Source organism: Suricata suricatta, chromosome 7 (genome assembly GCF_006229205.1).
Source record: "Suricata suricatta isolate VVHF042 chromosome 7, meerkat_22Aug2017_6uvM2_HiC, whole genome shotgun sequence".
Taxonomy (NCBI): domain Eukaryota; kingdom Metazoa; phylum Chordata; class Mammalia; order Carnivora; family Herpestidae; genus Suricata; species Suricata suricatta.
In genome coordinates, this window is record NC_043706.1 from 22,793,157 (window position 1) to 22,817,757 (window position 24,601).

A 24,601-nucleotide genomic window follows, 5' to 3' on the forward strand; every position below is an offset into this window, starting at 1 on the left:
ATACTACATGGCAATGAGAAAGAATGAAATATGGCCATTTGTAGCAAAGTGGATGGACCTAGAGGGAGTCATGCTAAGCGAAGTAAGTCAGGCAGAGGACAGATACCATATGTTTCCACTCATAGGTCTAACAAGAGAAACCTAACAGGGGACCATGGGAAGGGGAAAGCAGGTGGGGGAAGAGTTAGGGAGAAGGAGTGAGGTAAATCATGAGAGAGTCTTAAATACTGAAAACAAACTGAGGGCTGAAGAGGGAGGAGGGAAGGGGAAGGGGGGTGATGGTCATGGAAAGGGGCACTTGTGGGGAAGATCACTGGGTGTTATATGGAAACCAACTTGGTAATAAACTATTTAATATAAAAAAGTGCTGACCTGAAGCGGCACACATACCCAATGTTCATAGCAGCACTATCTGGGCACCCAGTGGCTTAGTCCGTTGAGCATCTGACTTCGGCTCAGGGCATGATCTTACAGTTTGTGGGTTTAAGCCCCCATATCAGACTCTCTCCTGTCAGTGCAGAGCCTGCTTCAGATCCTCTGACCCCTCTCTCTGCCCCTCCCCCACCACAAATTTTTTTTTCCTTCTCTCAAAAATAAACTTAAAAAATACACATATATAGCAGCACTAACAACAATAGTCAAATTATGGAAGGGGCCTAAATGTCTATCAAATGATGAATGAATAAAGATGTGTATATATGTACACACACACACACACACACACACACACACACAATAGAATTATTACTCAGGCGCCTGGGTGGCTCAGTTGGTTAAGCCTCTAACTGCAGCTCAGGTCATGATTTCACCATTTACGAGTTCAAGCCCCACATCAGGCTCTGTGTTAATAGCTCAGAGCCTGGATCCTGCTTCAGATTCTGTCTCCCTCTCTCTCTGCCCAACCCCCACTCATACTCTGTGCCTCTCTCTCTCAAAAATAAATAAAAACGTTAAACAAATAAATTTTAAAACAACGAATATTACTTGGCCACAAAAAATAAAATCTTGCCATTTGCAACAACATGAATAAAACTAAAGCGTGTTATGCTAAGCAAAATAAGTCAGAGAAAGACAAATATCAGGTGATCTCACTCATATGTGGAACTTAAGAAACAAAATAGATGAACATAGGGGAAGGGAAGGAAAATTAAGATTAAAACAGAGAGAGAAAGAGACAACCCATAAAAGACTCTTAAATACACAGAACAAACTGAGGGTGGCTTGAGGGGAGGTGGGGAAGGATGGGCTAAAACGGGTGATGAGCATTCCGGAGGAAGCTTGTTGGGATGAGAACTGGATGTTGTATGTAAGTGAAGAATCACTGAGTTCTACCCCTAAAGTGGACATTACACTGTAGATTAACTAACTTGAATTTAAATAAATTTTTTAAAAATAAAAATAAAAATAAAAAGCCATATATACAGCACTGTCTTTTTCACAGTGTCCTCTGCAGAAGTGGGTAAGGGAGAAGTAAGTTTTCATCCAGAGGCAGGGGAAGATTAGCCCACTGAACGCAATCTTAAAGAAGTATTAGTTGGAAAAACTGTTTGACCTACATCCCATAGGTCATGTAGTACAACATATTGTTACACACACAGTAGTAGCATTGAACCACAGGCAGGAAATACACAGTGGGAAGCCAAGTGTACATGTGCTCACCATGCTTCTTCCTCACGCTGTACGTCAATTCCACTACCGAAAGCACATCAACAAAGCAGAGTAGGGAAATCCTTAGGACTGAGAACCATACTTCTGAAGCAGACCAATTAGATGATACTGAAAAGCAATGAACAAAAGTCTATGCCCAGTAAGGAGAGAAGTCAGAGTATGAGACAGATATGCACTAAAAAAGTTCAAAGCCCAGTAGATTGGAGGTCCTGTTGGGGAGAAAGGATTGTGCAGCCATGGTAGCAAAGGGAAGAAGCTGAAAGGTAGGAACAGCAGTTAGAGAAACACTAAAAGTGGAGAGTATGGAGGCAGTTCAGTCAATAAAATGTGTTTAACTACAAATCCCAGCCGGGCACTTACTATTTATGTTTCCTCATCCTATACGATTGTGATGAGTATTATATAAGGTAACCCATAAAACAGGCAGCCCAACAATAAGCACTCAAAGAGTAATTAGTCCCTTCCGTGACCTTGGTAGCGGATGAGCTGTGAACCAGGAACCACCATTCCTACTCGGCTATCAGAGTAAAGCCATCCACAGTTTAAAATTCATATTACTTAGCTTCAAATACAAGAATCCTACAGCAGGGGGAAAAAAACAACTTTGAGGGGAAAGAAGTAAGAAAACCAAGGATGTTAATTAGTACATCATGAAACTACAGCACTAGTAGAAATCTCCATTGAATTACTGACCACTCAACTGGCAAATATTTATTGAATCCTAAGCAAAGTACAATCTAATCACTTATTTTAGCATCTGTCTGCTAATAATATATTGTTCAGCACATAGACAAAATTAGAAGCCAATTAGAGGTAAAATAGCTGGAACTGACTGATTGCTTGTATTTACAAAGAGGAGCAAAAGCCAAGGATGACCTGAGTTAGGACAATCAACGTCCACTGAGTGATAAGAGGACATGTTTCTGCCAGGGGCAGGGTTTCGGGATGTGCTCTGCAGCCCTGGAAGAGATGGAAACACACAGCAGAAACTCCTGGCACTATCACGGCCTAACCAGGGGCTCCCAACCTATTTCAGCCTTAAATTCTACCTTTGAAAAATCATCCAATCTCCACTAGATCAAACACATATATGTTAAGATTGATGTTTAATGAATGAATGGCTATCCAATGATAAAAGATGGTTACAGTTCCTAAGGAAAATCTGTACTTCAGAGTGCCTAATCAAGCCAGGCTCTCAACCCAGCAATCAATAATAATAATAGCTAAACTTCCTACAGGACTTTCTATAAATCTATAAATCTATTTTAAATGTTTTGAACATATTTATTTCTCTAATACTAACAACAGCCTGAGACAGAAGCACTTTTATTTTTTTTTATTGAGATACAAGTGACATATATCATATATTAGTTTCAGGTATACAACATAATGATTTGATATTGCAAAACGATGACCACAGTAAGTCTAGTTAATTAACATCCATCACCATATGCAGTCACAAAAGTTTTTGTCTTGTGATGAGAACTTTCAAGATCTACTCTCTTAGCAACATACGCTTTTAATGTCCATTGTATAATTCAAAATTATTTAAAAGTATTAATAAGTCACAGTAGCTTTTTATCACTGCTTATTTTTCCAGTCACTATATTATGTGCATATGTTTGAAAAATGAGAGGACAAGCATGTTAGAAATAAAGGGATTCATGGGGCACCTAGGTAGCTCAGTCAGTTGAGCATCTGACTCTTGATTTTACCTCAGGTCATGATCCCACAGTCGTGGAACTACACTGAGCATGGAACCTGCTAGGGATTCTCTCTCCCTATGCCCCTCTCCCCTACTCATATGCTCTCTCCCTCTCTCTCTCTAAAATTAAAGAAAAAAATTTTTTTAATTAAAAAAATTAAAAGAACCATAGGAATTCCTAACCCTTTTTATTCTGTGACTCCCACATTGACTAGCACATGGATTGGAAATCACTGTTCTAACTGATTTAACTGACAGGACCATGAATCTTTCAAAATTCATATCTCTAATCCTAAACTTGCAGAACCTGCAGAATTGCATTTCTAAGATGGGGGGGGAAAAGCTGCAGTTGAAAAGAACAGGTTCAGAGAGAGTCTAGGAAAATACAGAACCAAAGATCAAATAGCAAATATTCACTGAATACATACTATATGCAGAGTAATGATCATTCACTCTAATCATATTTAAGCATTTCATTAATTATCTAGTATATGCAAAGTGTTGAGAAAACAACTGTAATAAAAATTAGATATGGTCTCTGTCCTCATGGAATACACAGCCTGATAAGAGAGAAAAAGATTAATCAAATAATCACACAAAGAGATGTAGAACTAAAGCAAGACTGCTGTAATGAATTTTGTTGCCATGTACAAAAAAAATCAGTCCCTGTTCTCTTGATGACTACTTCAATTTCATTATCTGTGCAGGCCTACCTACCCATTCCCAGTTTTCAAAGACTATATATCTTGGGGGCAGCTGGCCCCATTCTTGCCTCTAGGATATTGGCAGGTGACTCAAATCTAAACTAATTATAATCCTGTACCCTAACCACAGTGATTGGTTCAGAGATGGATGAGCACGCAATGCACAAAAGAGGTGAACAGATAGGGTTATTGGGCACTTCTGGTCCAGAAACTCTCTCTACTGATGTTCTGGAAACAAGTACCACAGAACTGCTGGCAGCATTCCAGAACTAAGAGAGGATGCCAGCCTGAGGATAACACTGACATTGTACAAGACAGAGTGGAAAAAGGACAAAACCAGGTCTTTAACAACATCACTCAACTAAACCAATCCTAAAGCTCATCTGACTTCTGAACTTTCAAGATACACAGAGACAATAAAGCCATTATGTTGGTTCAAATTTATTTGACTTGGATTTTGTTACTTGCAACTGCAGTCACTAGTCACTCTCGGCAAAAATAAGACTCACACTCACAACATTAAGAAGGCTTAAAAGAGGAAGAGCCGCTTAAACTTTGAGGTGGTGTCTTTCAGGAAGTATCCCTTAAACTAATACTGGACAAATTAGGAAAGGAAAGGTGGAAAGACCATTCCAGGCAGTTGGATCAGCATTCGCAAAGGCCTTTAGGGTCATATTGGCTGTGTTGGTGAGTTTATAGGCGTTTTAGACTTTATTCTAAAAATGATGCAGGGAGTTTGGGGCAGAGGGGAAGGAAGATGAGCATAAATCACAGTCATATTAATCTATACTGAACATTTTATTTTTAAATAGCTTTCAAGACCACAGAAAAGGATTTTCAGAGAACAGTGTAACTTGGCATCCATGGAATCTCCTCTACAAAGTCTTTAACAGAGGGACATTCCAAATGAGCTTGGACATTGTGGTGAAACCGAGCTTTCAGTTATAAAATGTACTAATCCAGGACGGTTTACCCAGAGGCTTTCTCTACAAATGAAAGCAGCACTGTAACTATCATCACACCCAGGTCTCAGGAGGCTGGAGGTGCTCTCACTGTCCCTAGAAGCCAAGGCATGAAGGAGATTTCTAACAGAGCTTAACATAAATGCTCAGGCACATGCACTTACTTCAGAGTGCTCAAAGACAAAACAGATAACAGTGTCCGTACCTTGAAATGTCAAAAAGGAGAGAAGAAATATGCCTGATAAGCTTTCCTGTATTTAATGACCTCTCCGTTTTCACTTTCCCCTGCACTCCAGAATTCCAGGGATCATTATAAAGATAATTCTCCCAATAAATGATTCCTTATTAACTAATGCTAAGTCTGTATCACTGTCTGCCATTACTGCAATCCCATTTCACACAGCCAGGCTTTTATTACTCTTAAATATTATTAGTTAACTCAAGCTCACAATTACACAATATACAGGACACAGGTTTGCCAAGGTGAATTGCTTTAGTCGTGTTCAGCAAATAAATTAAATTAAATTAATAAGCTATGAAATATTAAATCATTATTCACTATAATGGCCAAAAAAATCATGAATTCAGTTTAGCTTCTACTGTGAATAACATTCTCCACCATAGTATTGCAGTCGACTTCTGTATGCGCACCCCCCCCGACAAATTCATATCAAAATCCTAAGTTAAAAAGCAAGGTGATGGTACAAGAAGGTAGGGCCTTTGGGGAAGATTAGCTCATGAAGATTCCTAAGGAATGGGATCAGTGCCCTTAAAACAGAGGCCCCAGAGAGATCCCTTGCCCCTTTAAAGCAAGAACATAGTGAAATGGAGGCCATCTATGAACCAGGAAGCTCTCACCAGATAGTTAATCTGCCAGTGCCTTAACCTTAAACTTCCCTGCCTCCAGATCCATAGGAAATAAATTTCTGTTGTTTATAAGCTACCCAGTTTATGGTATTTTATTATAGCAGCCAAAACAGACTAAGACAAGTATCAAAGATTATGAGATGGGGCGCCTGGGTGGCTCAGTGGGTTAAGCATCCGACTTCAACTCAGGTCATGATCTCACAGTTTGTGGGTTTGAGCCCTGCATCAGGCTCTGTGCTGACAGCTCAGAGCCTGGAGCCTGCTTCAGATTCTTGTCTCCCTCTCTCTCTGACCCTCCCCTGCTCATGCTGTCTCTCTCTCTCTCTCTCTCTCAAAAATAAATAAAAACATTTAAAAAAAAGATTATGAGATAATAGAAAATCAATATATTGGTCTCTGCCCTCAGTTTCTGGCTCCTAGAACCCTTATAATTTTCTAAATGATAAGAATACCAAAAGCATCTCTGTTTTTTTCTTATTTTTTTTTAGTTTTTTTTTTACCTCCCACCCCTACCCTCTAGCCCTACCCCTACCCAAAAGCATCTCTTGTTCTAATATTTGGTCTTTGACCCCACCATCACATGGAGCACAAAACCCTTAAAAATTCCTAAGTGATAAGAGCACTAGGAACATTGTTACTTCTAAGGGAGTGACTCTGGGTGTGCTCCTGTAAGACTCCTAAGGAAGCATGGTCACCAGAAAGACCAAGCCAAGATTAGATGCTTGGGATTTTCAGCCCCACCCCACCCCATCCCACTGCTCTAGAGAACAGAGGGGCTGAAAATGTGGCTAATTGATCATGCCAACATGAGGAAGCCTCCAGAAAATCCCAATAGTATGGGGTTTGCAAAGCTTCCAGGTGGGTGTGCACATCCACACTAGGAGGGGTGCTTCACCCCAACTCCATGGGAAGGAAGCTTCTGCACACAGGGCCCTCCCAGACCTCACCCTGTGTGTCTCTTCATCTAGTCAATGGTATTCTTCATCACAGCCTTTAATAAATTGGTGAATGTGTCTCCTTGAGCTTTGGAGCTTCTCTAGTAAATTACTCAAACCTGAGGAAGGGATCATGGAAACCTCCAATTTGCAGCCAAATGCGACAGATGGCGTGGGGTAGGCAAGGACCCACTGCTTGCGACTGGCATCTGAAGTAGGAGGGTAGGGCAGTCTTAGAGGAATGAGCCCTTACCCTGTGGAATCTTCCACTATCTTCAGGCAGTGTCAGGATTGAGCTGAACTGCAGGATACCCAGCTGGTGTGGCAGAGAACTGCTCTGGGTCAGTAAAAATCCCCACACATCCAGTGACCAGAAATGAAGCGTTCTGTTTGAACAGCTATGGAGACACACAGGAAAGAAACACACAATAGGGAAGAACTGTGGGATTTTTCTTTACAAAGATTTATCATCCTTCCTAGAATTTCGTCAGTGATTAGCCAAACATAGGCTGCTGTGACTTTGGTTTATTTACTAAACAGTGTCAACAATGCAAATCCTAAGTGTTTTCTATAAACAACCAACTATCTGGACAAATAAGAAATGGCAATTATTATCCTCCACTCAAAGAAGTCAATCACAGCTTCAAATTTGTCTTTATAAGCATGTTTTTTAATTTTTTTAATCCTTATTTTTGAGAGAAACAGACAGACAGAGCACAAGTTGGGGAGGGGCAGAGAGAGAGGACACAGAATCTGAAGTAAGTTCCAGGCTCTGAGCTGTCAGCAGAGAGCCCAACACAGGACACGAACTCACAGAGCATAAGACCATGATGTGAGCCAAAGTCAAACGCTTAACTGACTGAGCCACCCAGGTGCCCCTGTCTTTATAAGATTTACTGAAATGAGATATTTGTAAACTGCCTGGCAAAGCTTCTGGAAAAGAATATAAACTTTAAATAAATAATAGCTATCATTATCATCACTTACAGCTAGTTGATAAATCATTCTGAATCATACAAACAAAATGAAAACATTATTCCCCTAAGTTACCCCTCATAACTAGTATGAAAAAGAATGCAGGTAATCTATAGAACGTTACTATTAAAAAAAAAAAGAGGGGGGAGGTGTGCCTGGGTGGCTCAGTTGATTGAGTGTCCAACTCTTGCTTTGGGCTCAGAGGGTCATGATCCCACAGTCATGGGACTAAGCCCTGCATCAGGCTCCATGCTGAGCGTGGAGCCTGCTTGGGATTGTTTGTCTTTCTTTCTCTCCTTCTCTTTCTTTCTTTCTTTCTCTCTCTCTCTCTCTCTCTGTCTATCTCTCTCCCTCCCTCCTTTCACCTCTGTCCCTCTCCCCCACTCTCATGGGCTCTCTTAAAAAAAAAAAAAAAAGAATATTACCATAAACCACATTGTAAAAGAATTCCCATGTTGGTAAGAGTTTATAGTAGCAAAAGATGGTTTCTTTTCTTCAGAAGGCAAAGAATTTGTTTAATAAAAAATCCTCTAGAAGTGACATTTGATATATTTTATACAAAATCAATTGTCAGTTTTATTGTTGCTGCCCACAAGTAAGCGAACCCTTGGCCTCCAATCAATGAAGCTAGACTATCTAGCTGCCTTCTAACTTTCTCAGAGAAGAGATTTTGTCAGGTATGTTTAAAAAGAGCTTCTCCAGAAAGGTGAGTCTCAGAAATCCCCCAAGAAGTAATGTCTGCTGCACACATGAACAGACAACCCAAAAAGGGCAATCAATTCAGGTCTTTTCCAAGACATGTTAATAGGAAAAAAAATTTTTTTTCTTCTTTTAAAAGACTAAATAAAAAGGTAGTCTAAAAATCAATATTTGACATTTTCTGAATATTTGTTAGGAGCTAACCAGTTAGCTTTATAAATAAGTGAGAATCCTACTAAATTAAAGTTCAGATATGTCTAAAATTTACCCACGTGATCCAAGAAAAAGTAATATACTTCAAACTCCTGAAGTTTCCGCTGAAGATCATCTGTGAAGCGGTGCAGCACAGTGGCTAGATCAGGCCCTAGGCCGATGCCCACCCTCACTGCTTTCTAGCTCTGGAACTTTCTGACTCAATAAACTAACCTCTCAGCTTCCCTGTCCTTAAATGGAGTCTACAGCTTTCATTTCCATCAGGTCTGCAAACAACTGAGGTCATACAAGGACAAAGCGCGCGTCCCCCATCCAGGAAAGCTGCTGCGCCAGGCTTTCCAGCTACATCTCCTGCGCTCACCCTCAAGTGCCTCGGACTCCCTTCCACACAAGAACCTCCAAAGTTCTGTCGGCCCTGACCATCTCTCCCCAGACCTCATTCCCTCTCTCTTCTACCTTTTCCAAGAGTTAAACTTCATCCAGCAGTAACAATCTCACTACCACTCCCACACAGCCAAGTTCTGGAATTCCTTTCAAGGCCCAGCTCCCACCTAAATTCTCTCTGGCCCAACATGAGCACTACCTCCTCCAAAAAGCCCCCTAATTCCCACATATCAACGCTTCTCTGCCAGACTGCATCCAATCACCTGGGGAGTAAGTAAGTAAGTAAGTAAATAAATAAGTAAATAAATAATTTTTTAAAAATTAATGAAACACCTTCCTGGAGGTTGGGCCTGGGTCATGCTGACTTTGTTAGTCTGAGGTGTGGCCCAGGCACTACCCATGAAAGTGACCTCTCATGCTAAGATTCCATAGAACTTCCCCAGTATCTCTCCTGCAGCACTTTGTACCTTCCGTTTTAATTACATACAAATTGTATTTAAACTATAAACTCTTGGAAACCTAGATCAGTATTTGATTGACAGCCCTCAAATACCCACAAGACCTGTAGCTTGAACTAACAGGCTGGTCAACTACATGTTAAACGCAGAGGTAAACAGAATTTCAGTACTCCCAAAATACAGGACTCAAAAATATGGTTTAAAACAAAAACCTAACAACATCTAAAAAACTAACCTGTATTTCAACAGATATTAAAGTTTACTTTTGTGAACTAGCCAACATATAAAAAATAACATCCCCAAAACAGAGGAAACATCATTAAAATAAAGCAGGCACAGGGCTAATCATTTCTGGTCTCACAGATGTCCCATCTCTCTCCCAGAGTTCCCCGAATGGATCATGGTCCCTCACGCCTCCATGCTTTGAATATTCACTACAACATCTTACTGTATTCTTCATCTGGCTGTTACTAACTCACTGTGGAAACACCTTCTATGATGGAAAGCCTCCCCTTAGGTCAAAATCCTAGTGGAATGGCCCTCTTCTGTACTCTGCAGACACTTGGTAACACAGCACCTGACGAAACAAATTAATACTTTGCTTCTCTAGTTCTCTGTCCAGTTCTGAGAGGACACAAAGACTCTGCTCATGGTAACTCCATCATCTTAAATAACGTATGGCACTTAGGGAGCATTCAACCAATGTTGAATAAAGGAATGAAGAAAAGGCCTTCAGAGTTGATATCCAAGGTCTCCTCCAGCTTCATTTTCTATTACAATGAAGGATCAATAAAAACAAGTGAGAATTACATATAATACTTAGATCCATGTTTGGGATGGAATAATTTCTAAATCACAATATCACAAGTCCTTCATTTATATAAGATTTTCTTTACACATCATTTTAATATTTAAGCCTGGGATGCCTGGGTGGCTCAGTTCATTAAGCACCTGCCTTCGGCTCAGGTCATGATCTCACAGTGTGGTGAGTTCAAGCCCTACATCGGGCTCTCTGTTGTCAGTGCAGAGCCCACTTTAGATCCTCTGCCCTCCTTTCTCTCTCTCACTCACCCCCAAATAAATAAATAAATTAGTATTTAAGCTTAAGACAATAAATTGCTGTTACAATACTTACCACATTTAGAGAAATTTCTCCTCAAAATGCATTAAGTGCTCATTAGCAATCCAGCAACTCTAATTTTAATATGAATACATCATTAAAACTTTTTTTTCATGTTTATTTTTGAGAAAGAAAGAGAAACAGATCAGAAGTGGGAGAGGGCAAAGAGACACACACAGAACTGGAAGTAGGGTCCAGGCTCTGAGCTGTCCGCACAGAGCCCAAAGCAGGGCTCAAACTCACAAACCATGAGATCTTGACCTGAGCCTAAGTCAGACTAAGCCACCCAGGCGTCCCATACATCATTTTACATAAGTAAAGAACTGTTAAGTCTCTATCTACAGATAGATGAATACTAAGGAAATGTTTACATTTTGAGGCCTAATTGGTGGTGGGTGGGTACCACTAGCTAATAGTCATTACCTAAGAGAATACTGAGCCCAGAATAGAATGCATATTAAAGGACAGGTGAGTAAGGAATCCATAGGTCCTAGCCCAATTCATTTCAACCTCAAACAGAGCGTTCAAAATAGTCATCTCAGCAAGAAAGTTGTACGAAAACAAAGATTTAGCTTTAGAATGCAATTTTTTTATTAGTTGTTCAAGACCACAATATCCAAGATGCTGGTAAATTATTTCAAATACAATAAAAATATTTTTGTGAGGGCTTATTTCTTAATATACTGGGAAGCTTTCACTTTCCTAACCTCAGCTATTCTTTGTACTAACAGAAAACAAGGCTACACAAACAAACTAAACTTTAAATATTTGGAAAGCTTTCTTTGATTATGACAAAATAAAATCCTTCAGATACATTAGTTGTAATAAATTAGTGATTAAATTGCCTGACAGACATAAACAATTGTATACAGTAATAATTATTACAACTTCATTTTCTAGATGAAAGCAAAATATAATGCAATCCCCACTATTTTTTAAAGTTTTTTTTAATTTCAGTAATCTCTACACCTAATATGGAGCTCTCCTCCAACTCACAACCCAGAGATCAAGAGCCACATGCTCCACTGATTGAGCCGGCCAGGCGACACTAAAATCCCCGCTTTTTTTAGGCAAGCCAAAATAACTATCCTGTTTTTTCTTTTACCTTGATAGCTTTCACTATTTTTAACTTGAATGTTGTAGTTTTCCCAGGTGCCACATTTTATGTCATTAGCATTTATGTACCATACTATGAGAAAATTAGTCTAGATCTTAACTCTAATAATGCTCAATTCCCTTGGTCTTGAATCCTTTAAGTAATGCCAAGGATAAACTCAAAATATTAAAATCCCTTTCAATACTCCTGAGGCAAGACTTGCACAATGACTTGATCAAACTCCAAGAGTGACAGGAAAAAAAAAACTACCTTATTTTGATACTCCAGAGATGTGGGACACCTTTAAAAGAAAATCAAACACAAAACTAAAAAGATTTTAAGAAAAGTATCATTGCATTATAACGAGTAATATTAACAAGTATATCTAGATGCAAGGACACCAGGCTGCAAGTATCTTAAAGTGCATAGAGATCAGGAGAGTGTTTCCATCCCTTACAGTTCCTGAAAATACGAGGTTTTGTTATCAAGCAAGTGTCATTTTAAAACCTGACAAACTTAAAGAGATGAAATACTACCACAACTCAGTGGTTGAATTAAGATAGATGTTGAAGCAAACTTGCTTTTTTACGTTTAAAATTACTCCTACTTGTGATTTGAACAAGGAACCTGTGGCTCCTCTAACGCTGGCTATAGACAGGAAGATTCCGAAAATAAGACAGGTGCTTTACAAACACACTTCGTTTTAACTAGAACTAGTTCAGGCTTCTCTACGCCCAGTCCTACGTTAAAGCAGCAAAACGACTAAATTTATCTAACTCGGTAACAATGTAATTCTGAAATGTAGACGTCTTCAGAGAAAGACCGAAAGAGAAAACTTAGCCATAAAAAACTTCAAGAGAAAACTTGGTCAGCTTCTAGTTTGGGGTCTGAAATTATCCCAAGAGAGTCTTTAAATCCCTTAAGTTTTCCCAGTTAATCCCCCACGCCACCCCACCATCTGTACACATTAGATGACAAAAGTCCGCGGGACTCTCAAAAGCAAAACCTCAAAAGCTCAAAGAACGCCTGAAAAGGGGGGAAATTCCATGGCCAAGAACTCTCCCCCACCACCACTGACCGCCCATGTCGCACACCACGGTGCAGCGAGGCCAACACTCACCCACCGCTCGCCCAGGAGACCCAAACCTGGGTGTTTCAAAATCTGAAATGCGGTACTCGGCTTATTCTCCTGGGAGGGCTCTTAACCGCCACATCCCCACCCCGTCTTAGAGATACCCCCGCAGCATGCTGGGCGCTGCCATTTTGACAAGAAAGAGGGCCTTGCTTCCGAGGCCCTTAGCCAGTCGTCCAGAGCAGAGCCTGAGGACCAGGGAGTCGCTCACCCGTCGCATCCGCGTTCCCCACATCCCATCCCTACGCTCAGAAAGTTCCCAGTACTGGGGGCCCACAGACAGAGCGCCGTAAAGACAAGGCACCCGGGAAGTCCGCTGGGCCTCTCGGGCAGTGCGGAGGGCGCCCACAGCTCAAGGGGCGGGTCATCTGCGGCCGGGGGCGGGGCGTCGACCCACGGCGTGGTCGGTAACCGTGGCAACTCGGCCTCCGGCTTTGCGGAGGGGCTACTCGGCGCTGCGATATGAGACTAAATGTCCCCGCCACGACCTAGGCAGTCTCGAAGGCGCTCCTTGACGGGCAACTCGCACTTAATCCTAGAGCCTCCGGCCTGCGTCCTTCCCCAGGCTCAGCCCTCCCCCTGCGGCCGTCCCCCCGCAGCTGCTGCACGCCGAAGCCTCCCGGGCGCAGGCCGAGAACAGCTACGCCACCCTGTCGGCCCCTCCCCCTTAAGCTGCCCGAAGCCCGCCTGCGCCCGCCTGCGAAGCGGCGCGCGACTCCAAGCGCCTTGAGGTGCGAGCCGGTGTTCTCCTAGGTTGAGGCGCGGCCCGCTAATGAGGCCGAGCCCCGCTACATTTCATTTTATTTCATTTAACTCGAGGTTTTGTATAGACTGAAGTGTTGTGGGTTAGGTTAAACTCGGGACCTCCTCAAAGAGGACCCTTTTTTTTTTTTCTTTCCAAAATGGCAGCCTCCAGCCGCGCACAAGTGTTAGATCTGTACCGGGCGATGCTGAGAGAAAGCAAGCATTTCAGCGCCTACAATTACAGGTGACCCGGTGGGCGGCGGGGGCCGGGAGGTCCGGGGTGAGGGGAGCTCCTGACCCGCGCCGGAGGCTTTGGGACGGGGATGCGAAGGCTCTGCAGCCGGAAAACGTGCCCCTGTCGACCAGGGGAAGCTGGTCTGAAACCTCCGGGAAAGAGCAGCGGGCTTGCCCTTTATTGTACTAAAGAAGAGGTTCAAATCTTGTGAAGTTTTCCCCAAAATCGAATACGGTGGTTCCCCGGAAGTGTGGTTACTGGTGTGTTTCTGTGGGCGTGGAAGCTGCTAGGGCTCAAGCTAGGACCCATCGAACTATCCATAAGATCGGAAGAGTTGATAGTGGAAGTAAGCAATCAGTAGCACATGCCCGCAAGCAGAAGCCTCGCTCTAGCCACTCCTTTAATAGCCTACTTTTTCATCAGTAGTTTGACAGAAGTGACGATGTGGAAAGGAGGGGAAGTTGACATGATTCTGGCTAGGTATCTCAACTAGCTTTTTTGGTTGCAAGAATCAGAATCAACTCCTTTCTACTTAGGGCACTGGCTTTGCGGAGGGGGTGGGGCCAGAGCAGGGTTTGTAAGGGGATTCAAGTGGAGGTCAAGGAAGGAAAGTCTCACAACTTCCAGGAGCTAAAGCATTTCCCTTGGCCTCATCAGATGGGGATACAGTTTTAAAAACCTTTGCAGCAGGAGAATGAGAGTCTAACCTTACATCCCTCAATGTGGCACACAACTTTACCCATGCCTGGCCCTTCCTCATATATGCTCTTAAATTCCTTATACTCTTCATGTATCTTTTGTCTACCTCCCGGGCTCTGCTTTCTTTTTTGCGTCCTTATAACTTTTAACCCATCGTTACTGTATGGATTCTCTCTCTGCATCGATTCAGATTTGGTGTTTCCTACTAACTACCTGATCCTGTCTGAGTATGAGCCATATTTAGGCCAGGTATCACTTTGGGTGATTGGCCAGGCCAAGTGTCTAAGGAGAGCGCCTACCCTTGGAAAGATCTGGTTAGAAGGTGCCACCCTCCCAGTGAGCATATGAGCTATGAGGCCCTATGATAAGTAGAACCAGCACAACGTGGTTATGGGAACACTAAACCTCTGAAGCAGTGACTGTCTAATTTTTAGATGCCTGCATAGAAAAGGTATTCATCCTATAAACTTAAAAACAACATCTAGGCCATACTAGTGAGGCCATATGAGTCAAATGGTTACAAGAAACATTTCATAAGAGAGCATGGCTTTACTTAATGACGTTGCCTTTAGAAGGTAAAGTTTGTAAACATCAGGAATACTGGTGGAATTTTTAGCAAAAGATTAACCTAGTGCTTCGCACCAAGAACTTCACCAAGTCTTTTGAAAAAAAAAAACCTGCAAAATATGCAAATAAACAGATGGTAACCAGGTATTTACACTACCGTCAGGAAGAAGATACTTTGTCACTTAAATTTACTGAGCAGAAGCAAGAACTAGGAATCAGCACAAAGGTCACACACTGAAGAGACAGCAGCAGGAATAGGGTAGATGGAAAAACACATTGTGGAAAAGTCAAGTAAGAGCCCTCAGACAATATAATAACTGTCAACAAGTCACTCAACCTTAGTAGTTCAGTTTTCTTGTTTGTAGAATTAGCCTGTTGGACTGGGTAATCTCTAAGGCAAGAATAGTGGATGATAGAGGGGAAAAAGTCATATTAATATAGGATAAAATTATTAGAACCCTAAGCATGATTGGATTCAGGAAGAAGGAAGAAGAGAATCCGAGTAGAGTCTAGAATCACATCCAGGTTACTAGTTAAGGGGAGGCACAGAAAGATTTAAGTGTAAAGTTGTTCCATTAACTGACGGAAGAAATACAGAAATAGCTGCTTTTGCGACAAGAAGACTTTTATGTACGTCTTTGGACATCTTGTGTAAATGTCATCTGATGTGCAGCAGAGACTGTTATTCCCAAGCATCTACAGCTCGGGAATAAACAGGGCCAGGGTTATCATCATCACTTACTTGCTGTGTGACCCTGGGAAGTAGGGTCACAGAAGTCAAGATAGTCACATGTTTTTGGGAACATGGTTATGGTCAGAGTCACATGCTTTAACAGGGTCCAGTAAATAAAGATTGAAATGTGGTGCCTGGGTTGGGCAGTATGGAGATCTCTAGAGACTCTTATTTACCAGGAGTGCCAGTGAGGTGGTTAAGGCAGAACCTGGATTTGGGGTTTGAGAAGTGAATCAGAAGGAAGTAAACAGCCACAGTGAGTGTAAACCGACCCGCCAACCCAGCAAATCTGGTTACCGTGATATGGGAGTTTGGATAACCGCGAGAGCAGGGTCCCACAGGAGGTGAGAGGTGGAGTTTCTGACAGCACAGTTGGTCCTGGGACAGGAGGAGGAATACTTTTTCATCAGTAGGTTGACAGAAGTGACGATGTGGAAAGGATGGGAAGTTGACATGATTCTGGCCATGCCTGGCCCCAGTGTCTGCACTCCTAATGCTTAGCACAGTAACTGTCTACTGTACACTTAGGAATATTTGTTGAAAAGCAAGAAGAAATTGTATTCAGAGGTAATTTTTATCAGCCATTTTCCTGTTACAGATTAAAAATATCGTAAAATGTGGGGCAGCTGGGTGGCTCAGTTGGTGACGCATCTGACTCTTGATTCCGTCTCAAGTCATGATCTCACAGTTTGTGAGTTTGAGCCCTGTGAGTACTCTGTGCCCGCAGAGTGGAGCCTGCTTTTGATCCTCTGTCTCCCCCTCTTTGTCCCTCCCCCACTCACACTTTCTCTCTCTCACTCTCTCTCTCTCCCCCGCATCTCAAAGAAATTTTTTTAATGTTAGAAAAACATTTTAAAATGTGAGACAAAGCAAAAATAATGCCCATATGCTTACCAAACTGAGTGTCAGAACTTCTTTCGTCATTAAATTTTTGAGTATTATATTTCCTGTGACATTAAGCATTGTGGTGGAAGCTATAAATCAAAATGAGCCTCTCATGAATGGTAGAGAGTGGTAAGTACTGTTGGCCTTAGAAAACCGAAGAGACTGTAATTTTACCAGCATAATGAGTCCCTTTGGGAATAGCAGAGCAATTGTGATCCACGACTTGGAAGCTGTGGCAAACATAGGCCAGCCAGTGTGAAGAAGTCAGGAGAGGAACATTATAGAGAAACAGGAGGAGGTTGGGAGGGGTTGCTTGGAACAAAAGACTATAGGAGGAAAGTGAAGAATTCTGGGTGGTGATGGTTTCTCACTGGCTGAGTCGTGGTGGTTTCTCATTGGCGAGGCTGTTGCTGGTCGAGGAGAAGACCTTCCTTCTGCTGGAGTAGTGAAGTGAACTAGACTGGAAGTTCATGGGTGAGCAGGCCCCTACAGGGCTTCCCGACTACATTTTAAGTAATATTTCCCTCCACTAATTTTCATAGTATCATCAGGAGTTTATCAGTAAAGTGCAGAGGAGGAAAGACCTCATAAACACCACCTTAAAAATAGAGATCATTAGGAATGTTTGGACCACAAGTAATAGAAAATCTTTACACAGTACTCAAGTAAAGAGTTTATTCTCACAGAGAAGATCTGGAGGTATGTACCTCCTCCAACTGATTTAGCTGCTAGCTGACGACAAGATGTCTTGTGTGTTCGTTTTCCTCTCATGCTTATGCCTGATGGTTGCAAATGGTTATTGAAATTCCACATGTCATATCTTTATTCAAGGCAAGAAAAAGAAAGAAGGACACCCCAACCGGGAAAGTAAGCTTTCTTTTCACAAGGAAAGGGTAAACCTGCCTGCAACCTTTCCAGCACTCTGTTACAGTTTTATCACTAGCTGAGCACAGGGCTGGAAAGTGAGGATATAGATATTCCAGGCCCTGTAGTGGAAGGTGGCGAAGAGACAGTGTTGAGAATGACTGCTGGGCCCGCCACCACTGGTGTCTTCCACAGCTGGGGGCGTGTAGCCACAGTGTTCCTGGTGGAGGAGCATGCCAGGCACAGACAGTGAGGTACTGGGGGAGTACAAGCCAAGTGCACAGGGGACCAGAGGTAGGTAACTGGTTGAAGCACTGGACTGGCGTTCCATCATAGGTGACTTTGACTGCTCAGCAAAATAGCCAGCAAGCGATAAAATGGGTCTAAAAGAAAAGTAGAGGGGCGCCTGGCAGCTCAGTCTATTAACCGTCTAACTTTGGCTCGGGTCATGATCTCACAGTTCATGGGTTCAAGCTCCACATCAGGCTCTGTGCTGACAGCTTGGAGCCTGGAGCTTGTCTTCAGATTCTATGTCTCTCTCTCCCTCTCTCAAAAATAAATAAAACCATTACAAAAAAAAAACCTTTTTAAAATAAAAGTAGAAACAGGATAAACAGCTTGACTAAGATCTCACAACTGGTAAATGACAGAATAGGAGCTAGAAAGCTTCCCAACCCACAGTGCACTGCTATTCCTATGACTCCACACTTTTCCGTGGAAACTTCTACAACCCCATGCATCCTCTGACTCGACCTTCAGATGTTTTAGTAACATCAATCCAAAGATACTTATTTTCACGGTTTCTTTTTAGAGCTGAATTAGCTCAACAGGCTCTCTAGTTTCATGACTGAGAAACTGCTAATAGTTGATAAATGTCAGGTCTCAATTAATACCTGCTACACAATTGAAGGCAACATTATCGATGTCTCTGATTGCAGTCTTAGCGACTGGACTAAATAATGATTCCTATTTAGTAGTCTGTTCTCTCTTTGAACTAGAACCTGAGGACGTGGAACCTTGAGCTCCTGGACACAACAGGAACCGAGCAGAGGGTTTCCTTCACAGATTTCTTTAGTCACTGTTGCAGATCTTTTCACATTGACAACCTCTTCTGCCCCATATGCCACTGACTGATCAAGAATGCTAAGGTGAATAGTACTACCCCTGATGTGAATAGTGTTGACACCAAGCACCTTTCTTTCTAAAGCACCTTTCTAAAACAAGACAGCTACACTAAAGGCCTTACTGCCAAATATTCTTTTGTTTTGGAACAAATAGACAAATCAGTTTGTTCCTAACAGTTCCTGGCCTTTCATAGTATATATGTTATTGCACTAGAGCCTCAGGCTAGATAGACTAGAAACACAGGGTGGCCCTGCAATTATGAGATTGTAGTATGGTTGGGCATAAGAAATGTTTGAGTTCTCTGGTGCTAACTTTGACTTCAGTTTTCACTTCATACATCTGTTCTCATGTAGAAACTTTAAATCCTTAAATATGTTCTTTATTTTTATAGAGATAATCTCAGCCTCCCCACTGAGAACATCTTTACTTTTTCTCAAAGTAAAACCTGCCTTTAGCCAGAAGTTTCTGATGCGTGGGAAATTCCACAAGTACTCTTGTTCCTTTTCGCCTCTTATTCCCTCTCTCAGTTTAGAGCCATGCAGACATGCCACTGAGGACAGCTCTGTTGGGTGAGCATTAAATGTTGCATTTGGCTTTTTGGTATTCTCAGCAAGATTGTTAGGATTCCCACCATCCCTCCATGAAAAGTTTTCCCTGTTCTTAAGTCTTGAAATGCATGTATAAGCACGGAATTCTGTAATAAGCAGCCAGATTAAATCATACCTCTCTGTGAATTTTATTACAGGCTGTGCACGAACACAGAGAAAGAGGAGAGCAATAAAAGAGAAAAAAACAACTATTCAATTTTCTAAGCTCTTCCCAAAATTCGTCTTAAATTTGAACTCCTAAGATAGCTCATGGCACTTTATTAGAACTGTTCTCACCTGACCCCTTCTCTCTACAAAGCCCTACAACAACTCAACAACTAGAGACAGTTCATTCATACTGAAGAATGAAAGCTTCTTAGGGGCGCCTGGCTGGCTCAGTCGGTTAAGTGTCCAACTTTGGCTCAGGTCATGATCTTGTAGTTCATGAGTTCATGCCCTGCACCCGGCTCTGTGCTGACAGCTCAAAGCCTGGAGCCTGCTTCAGGTTCTGTGTCTCCCTCTGTATCTCCTCATCCCCCACTCATGTTCTGTTTATTTCTGTCTCTCAAAAAATAAATAAATGTTTAAAAAAAAATTTTTAAAGATAAAAGCTTCTTAGACTCTTCAAAGAAGGATTATTCGTTATCGTTGAATATCCTTGAAATTCCCCCACAAAAAAATTCTTTTCTTTCATGATTGCTAGTTCTGCCATGTTGAGTGATCATGGTTTTGACAAATAAGTAAAAATTATATAGATAACTTAGAGAAGAAAATATTTAAGATATTCACCTGCCTGAATGGGGGAAATGGGAATGACATATTATTTTTTACTCTTAACAGTAGAAAGAAGTGTTAATTATTAAATCTATGCATCTTTGTTGACTTACTGAGTTTAGTTTATAAGAGTTTCCAAATTGCACTTACTCTATTTTTACTTCCTCTTAGCCCTAAAAGCATTTTTGAAACTTCGAAGAATACATACAATAAAACACAATAAAATGAAATAATTGTTATAATTAGAAAATAATAAATGAGAAAATCAGGGCAAATAGAAAATAATGGTAGAGAATATATAAGAAAGTAAAGTTACACCACAAAATATAATTATAAGTAAATAGGATTTCCATAAAGTATCTTTAAATTATTGTGTTGTACTAGGGTATACTTTTTTTTTAATGCAAGTGTACTTAAAAAACATTCTGTTTGAAAACTGCTGTAATGAGCACCATAGAAAATTGCCTGCCTCTTAATGACTTGCATCAATAGCCTTACAACCACTTTGCCGTGGGTGAAAGGTACTTCATCTCCTGTTTCTTCTGTTCTATGACCCCTTTGCTGACACTGAATCCCATTTCATCAGATCATAGATTTTTATATGTCTTAGCATTTATTTTTTCAATTAACTGGTTCCTAGCCAATTTAAGGAAATCCTACAGAAAGCAAATTAAGTAATACAGATAGATTAGTTACATGAGCCAAACTGTGAATTTCTGGATTTAGCAAGAATCAGCTAAATTAAGATGGGTCCTCCATGTTTTTGTTTATATTAACAATAGGCATGCCTTGAATAGAGTTCTTTCAGTCTCCTATTTTAAGAAGCAGATTTAGAATTTCTAAAGCTATAATTAATGTATCACTGTGGTATCTAGGTTATCTATGTGGCTTCATAGCCACTCATTATTGGAACTGTCTTTGAAAGTATAGTAGTTTTTTTATCTCAGATAATTTAAGATTTAAACAAAAAATATAGCTCATAGAACTGTCTTTCATGACAAAGGAGAAATGAAGATTGCAAGACTTGATGCTAGGACCTCTCCTTTATTTAATTTTACCCCTTCTTTCTTTCCCCTAATGTTATGATTCCTGAACTAATTTGCTTTAAATATTGTTTTCACTATTATAAATGAGAATCATGAGCTAGGCAGTCTTGATTTAGAAAGATTCCTGGCCAGGGCACCTAGGTGACTCATTCAGTTAAATGTCTGACTTTCAGTTTCAGCTCAAGTCATGATCGCATGGTTTACTGAGTTCAAGCCCCATATCAGGCTCTGCACAGGCACTGGGGAGCCTGCTTGGGATTCTCTCTCTCCCTCTCTTTCTGCCCCTCCCCCACTCACAAGGTCTCTCTCTCTCTCTCTCAAAATAAATAAATAAAATTTTAAAAAAAAAGAAAGAAAGAAAGAAAAAGATTCCTGGCCTTTGAATCAAGAAACTTATTTCAGGGATACCTTGACTGGCTTAGTTGGTAGAGCATACCACACTTGCTTGATCTTAAAAAAAAAAAACATATATTCAAATTTGAGGTCAACTAGCTACTGGCTCTGTGATTATCATTTACTCCCCAATACAGCATCTGTAAATTGAGAATGCTAACGTTGTAAAACTTTCTAGCAGAATGTTTGACATACAGCAGGTACTACAAAATCACTTTTCTATTTCAGCAGATACAAGTTAATTAGCTACTACATAGTGATCTTTTATAGTGACCGTCCAACTTTAAGTCTTTAGATTTTTAGTAGCCAGCAGTCATGTAACCAGCTCAGTTAAACTTGTGGAGTCCCACTCATTGCCAGGCAGTTATTCACAACTCAGAACACTCTGTCACTGTAATACATAGTTTTGATATGATGAGGTTGGTTTGAGCCTTCATTCGGCTAACATTCTTTGGATACCTGCCATGTGCCAGACCCTTTGCCCCTGCTGGTAGTACAGAGATACACAGAACATGATCTTTGCCTGAGAGGAGCTTCATGGTTCAGTGCATACAGTAATGCACTCACTGAGGATTTTACAACAATGTGGTGGCAGTGGCTGATAGAGAACTGAGCAGCACATTGTGGGAGCAGAGAGACGTGTAACATAGCCTGTCCAGAAAGGGGAGTGAGGCTTAGAAACAACGGGGAGCACCTGAGTGACTCAGTCAGTTAAGCTTCTGACTTTGGCTCAGGTCATGATCTTGCGGTTCCTGAGTTTGAGCCCGGCTTCAGGCTGTGTGCTGACAGCTCAGCCTGGAGCCTGTTTCAGATTCTGTGTTTCCCTCTCTCTCTCTCTATCTCCCCCTTCCCTGCTCACACTGTGTCTCTCTCTTTCTCAAAAATGAATAAACGTTTAAAAAACAATTTTTTTTAAAGAAAGCAATGGTAGCTGGCCTGAGCTATAAAGATTCAGTAGAAATTTGCCAGTGAATGGGGAAGCAGAAGCAGAGGGGAGAGATATGAAAAAAAACAAAGTGTAATTGGTGCTGGGTGTGAGGAACTCCCAGAAGTCTGGTGCCACTGATGACAGACAGCAGGCAAGGGTAAGAGTTGACAGATCATGGAGGTGGGACCACAGATGACGGAGCCCCACATGCCATGCCAGCCTGCTGAGATGTGTCACTAGACAGCAGGAAGCCCTTGGGGATTTCAACCAGACTCCAGGTACACCCTTGGCTGGATCACCCTCAACACGAAGGAGACAATACACAGAGGCCAGTGAGGAAGTGATGGCATTGGTTCAGTTTAGTCAGATGACGGTGAAGGCCAGACTGAGCAATGGTGCTTAATGGAAAAAAGAAACTGGTTTTGAGACGTATTGAGAAATCGAATTAACTGGTCATCGTGATTGGTTGAATATGCTGGATTAGAGAGAATGACTCAAACTTCAGTTAGCAGAAGGTAATCAGAAGGAGAAAGACCATCCCAGAGGAAACCTCACATTTCAAGGGCACTGCCTCGTTGGTACAAGGATGACACTTTCTGTGAGCACATTTGTGGTATAGCCCCAGGAGTTTTTGGACGTTTCGGGCACTTGGAAAGCATCTCTTGGACTCACATGTTACCTTAATGTGCAACACTATATCCTTATCTTGCTTTTCTTTCTCCAATTAATATATCTTTCATATATTGATTTAGTTAATTTGCCAATTAATGTCCGATGTTCAGTTAGTTCATTGTATCTGTTCTCAGACTATTTGTTTTATTTAATAGATGCCTCATTATATGTCATTAATGCATCTGTTACCCTTATATTCTTTTGTTTCTAGAGTAGTTTTGGGGTGGATTTAGTACATCCCCTTTCATCTAGTTTGAAGTTACTTATGTGATCAATTCATTACAATTATAAATATTCTATACCGGGGCACCTGGGCGGCTCAGTCAGTTAATCAGCCGACTTTTGATTTCAGCTCAGGTCATGATCTCGTGATTCATGAGTTCTAGCCCTGAATCAGGCTCTGTGCTTGTGGCTTAGAGCATGCTTGGGATTCTCTCTCTCTCCCCCCTCTCTCTCTGTCCCTTCCACCTCTCTCTCTCTCTCTCTCTCTCTCTCTCTCTCTCTCAAAATAAATAAATAAATAATGAAGTAAATAAATAAATAAAACTTTTGAGATGTATATTATACCATAATTATTCATTTAATGCCCACATACATTTCAATTTGCATATCCACAGTTTGGGAATAAATACAAATAAATATCTTCCCTATGCGATTATCCCTCCCCAGCATCTGATCCCTAACAGTGATATTGCTTTAAGCACAAATCATTTCTGTAGGCAGAAGGATCTCTTATCTAGAATCTCCTTTGCCCTTTACTAAGCAGAATACTTAACTAGTTGAGAAAGTAGTTCCTTGCAGACAGACTGGAGCCAGAACAAGCTCTTGATCCTCTACACTGGTCTAGTTATCTCTTATTCATTTAACAGATGTTTATTGAGCCCTCACAATATACTCCAATTCAGTGCTCTGTTTCCTTCCTCCTTAGACCCAGGATGAACAGACTGCTGGCCCTCTAAACTTGTGGAGTCATGAAATCATAAGCACAGTGTTTAGTGGCAACTTAATGCTTTATCCCCAAATTTGAAACTCTAAAGGAAGAGAATCCCAGAAGGTGATCAGTAAATCCTGCTGGGCAGCTTCCTGGGAGGGGCGTTGCTCACAAACTCTGGCCCCTGTAGGCCCCGAATCCTGACTACAGCCTTCATTCTCTGCACCTGGATTAGGCACCTCTCCTTCCCCACGGCTGAAGGACTTTCTTCCCTTGAGACCCTGATATATCCAAAGGTCTGTTCATTCTCAGATTCCTTTGCTTGGTCCTTCCTCTTTGTCCTCTTTGTACCTTTCCAATAATTTTATCACAATCCATTTGCCACCCAAGTCTGTCTGTTTCCGGCCTAAGCACCAGCTGCCATAAGCAACTCACACCGCCTCCAACCCTGCCCAGCTAAGCTAGAAGCTGGGCATTCGTCCAGGAATGCTCCCTGTTCT

General features: G+C 41.5%; 2 protein-coding genes across 8 annotated transcripts in view; one reads left to right on the forward strand and one right to left on the reverse strand.

The window, feature by feature from the left end:
• The window catches only part of FARS2 (phenylalanyl-tRNA synthetase 2, mitochondrial), a 511,516-nt gene extending 498,331 nt beyond the window's left edge, over nucleotides 1-13,185 (reverse strand). For 3 of the 6 annotated variants that reach the window (XM_029944536.1, XM_029944533.1, XM_029944534.1), the window contains exon 1: nucleotides 12,907-13,072. The gene's annotated coding sequence lies outside the window, so the exon portion shown is untranslated. Of the gene's footprint in view, nucleotides 1-12,906; nucleotides 13,074-13,129 lie in introns of those variants that run through there. The other 3 variants (XR_003910723.1, XM_029944535.1, XM_029944537.1) reach the window with 3 other exon arrangements.
• A 191-nt stretch (nucleotides 13,186-13,376) lies between these two features.
• Nucleotides 13,377-24,601, forward strand: part of LYRM4 (LYR motif containing 4) — a 159,004-nt gene continuing 147,779 nt past the window's right edge. The window contains exons 1-2 of one of the 2 annotated variants that reach the window (XM_029945388.1): nucleotides 13,382-13,649; nucleotides 13,828-13,906. In XM_029945388.1, coding sequence (XP_029801248.1) covers nucleotides 13,866-13,906 — 41 coding nt within the window. In that variant the 5' untranslated portion in view covers nucleotides 13,382-13,649; nucleotides 13,828-13,865. Of the gene's footprint in view, nucleotides 13,907-24,601 lie in introns of both variants that reach the window. The other variant, XM_029945387.1, reaches the window with a different exon arrangement.